This window comes from Odontomachus brunneus, unplaced genomic scaffold (genome assembly GCF_010583005.1).
Source record: "Odontomachus brunneus isolate Ranch 3 - 2012 unplaced genomic scaffold, Obru_v1 Obru_scaffold_220, whole genome shotgun sequence".
NCBI lineage: Eukaryota > Metazoa > Arthropoda > Insecta > Hymenoptera > Formicidae > Odontomachus > Odontomachus brunneus.
This window is the reverse complement of record NW_022639670.1, coordinates 300938-302927: the sequence shown is the minus strand read 5'-3', so window position 1 is coordinate 302927 and position 1990 is coordinate 300938. Positions and strand designations below refer to the sequence as shown.

Here is a 1990-nt window from a genome sequence, read left to right as displayed (position 1 = left end):
TGTTGCTGAGCAGCAGCAGCACGATGCATGTATGCCGTTGCAACAACATTTAAGGCATGAGAAGACTGGGATAGTACATTTTCCATTGTTTCCATTCCTTTTTGTCTTTTCGCTGCAAATCGATCTGGAGCTGGTACCACTTTCTTCTTCCGGATTGAGTTGTTCACAGCCTCGGTAACAATGTCTGCAGCTTTATTCTGTTGCATTCTATTATTTACACACTCTAATACATTGCCCTCACAATCTTGTACGGTAACAGGAGATTGCTGATCTGAGGTACTAACTGATGTGTTATCAGATAAAATATTGTTAATGTTATCGTCAGAGCATGTCAGCATATTTTCGGAATTCAATATATTATTTGATGGTAATGGACTCGACATTGTCTTCACTGTAGATTCTTCAGTGAATAGAGAGGACTTCAGAATACTTTGCGATGTCATAGTTTTTTCTTGCTGAGAATCTGCCACAGAGCTGCGTGACCTACAAAAATAAAAATATTGATATTTATGAAAGCGACAAAAATATTCTCTAAAAATAATTATATACTTGCATTCTATGTGCAATGTGCGGTGCCAAGAAAGACATTTGTTTGAAGTAGACCCACATTTTCATCTTTTTATACCCAGAACCACTAGGTTGACCTATCTTCATTTCTCGTAACTTCTTCGTGAATATATTGCGAAGAGTATTCCAACGTCCCTCTGCTTGGTCACCTAATGTCACCGAAATTAAAATATTTGCTTTTTACTTCTATTTTGCCAAATTCAAAGCAATACTTAACCTGTACAGTCAAGCGTTTTCCCAATACTTTTCCATATATCACGTTTTAGGTCCTTATTTTTGTAATCTTTTAATGTTTTTACATATAGCACTGGATTCTCTTTCACAATACAAATTAGAATCTCATCATCGATATTTTCCTGTGGTACTTCACTGAAATCAATATCTACGTTCGGATCCATTGTGCAAACCCGTCAATAAAGCACCATATTTTTACATGTGCGTACTTGTTCGTCTCACTTCTGATTGATTATCACATTGCGTTCGACTTAATCCATAAATTTTTAGTCGTAAGAAATGAAATTTCGCCAAATCGCTTGAGGATTAAGGTTACAGCTAAAGTAAGGGCGGGGCAGTCTTACGAACGGAAATGATGTCATAAATTACGGCTTAAAGCTCAAGTTTTATGGCTTAAGTTCTCATTGTAGACCACGCTTAAGACTATCCCGCACGTAACGCAAGGCCGTTACAAATTAGTTATTAACAACGTTGCCTACTGAGAAGTGTGAAAGTAGGGAAAATAATTTATTACTTTTGTTATATACTTAGTCCCTTTACTCTAAGAAAAACTGAATTTTTTATTTTTTTAACTCTTTATTGGATTGTGTAAAGTATATGTGATTTTCCTATAGTTTTTTCGTAAAGGAGTGACATGTAGATTGATACACAAATGATTGGAAAATGTAATATATTTATGTTTCTGCGTTTTTAAAAAGGCGATACCCAAAATAAAAACAATTTATAGAACATTAATAAAACTTAAATTGAAAAAACTCGAAAGTAAAATAAAAATATTACATATCCCTTATAGAAATATCATACTAAGAATCATTGATTAATTACTTATTTTCAGTATTAAAAGTACAGTATTTAGTAATATTCTGTGATTCAAATACAGCTTTTAGTACTCAAGTATTTCAATATTTAATGTTACAAATCCTACCTTATGATTGATTTCAATACTTAAATATTGATATGTAATACTTCGTCCAGTGATAAAATACTTACGCAGAACATTGTCAATATTTAAATACTAATATATAATACTATGCTAAGTGATGAAATACTTATGCAAAGTACTGTTAAGATTTAAAGTACTAACCCAGACAGCATACAGCATACAATATTAGTAAGTTATTATATAAATATTTAAAAATATTTATTTTTAATTACTTTTTTAAAATATTATATAAATATTATATATATA

General features: G+C 31.6%; 1 protein-coding gene across 1 annotated transcript in view; it reads right to left on the bottom strand.

Annotated features, from left to right (window-relative positions):
- LOC116852373 overlaps nucleotides 1–1161 on the bottom strand; it is a 1368-nt gene extending 207 nt beyond the window's left edge. The window contains exons 1-3 of the mRNA XM_032832654.1: nucleotides 785–1161; nucleotides 554–716; nucleotides 7–483 (exon numbers count right to left, since the gene is read on the bottom strand). Of these exons, the coding sequence (XP_032688545.1) occupies nucleotides 7–483; nucleotides 554–716; nucleotides 785–965 (821 nt within the window). The 5' untranslated portion in view covers nucleotides 966–1161. The remainder of the gene's footprint in view (nucleotides 1–6; nucleotides 484–553; nucleotides 717–784) is intronic.
- Nucleotides 1162–1990: the final 829 nt, after the last annotated feature.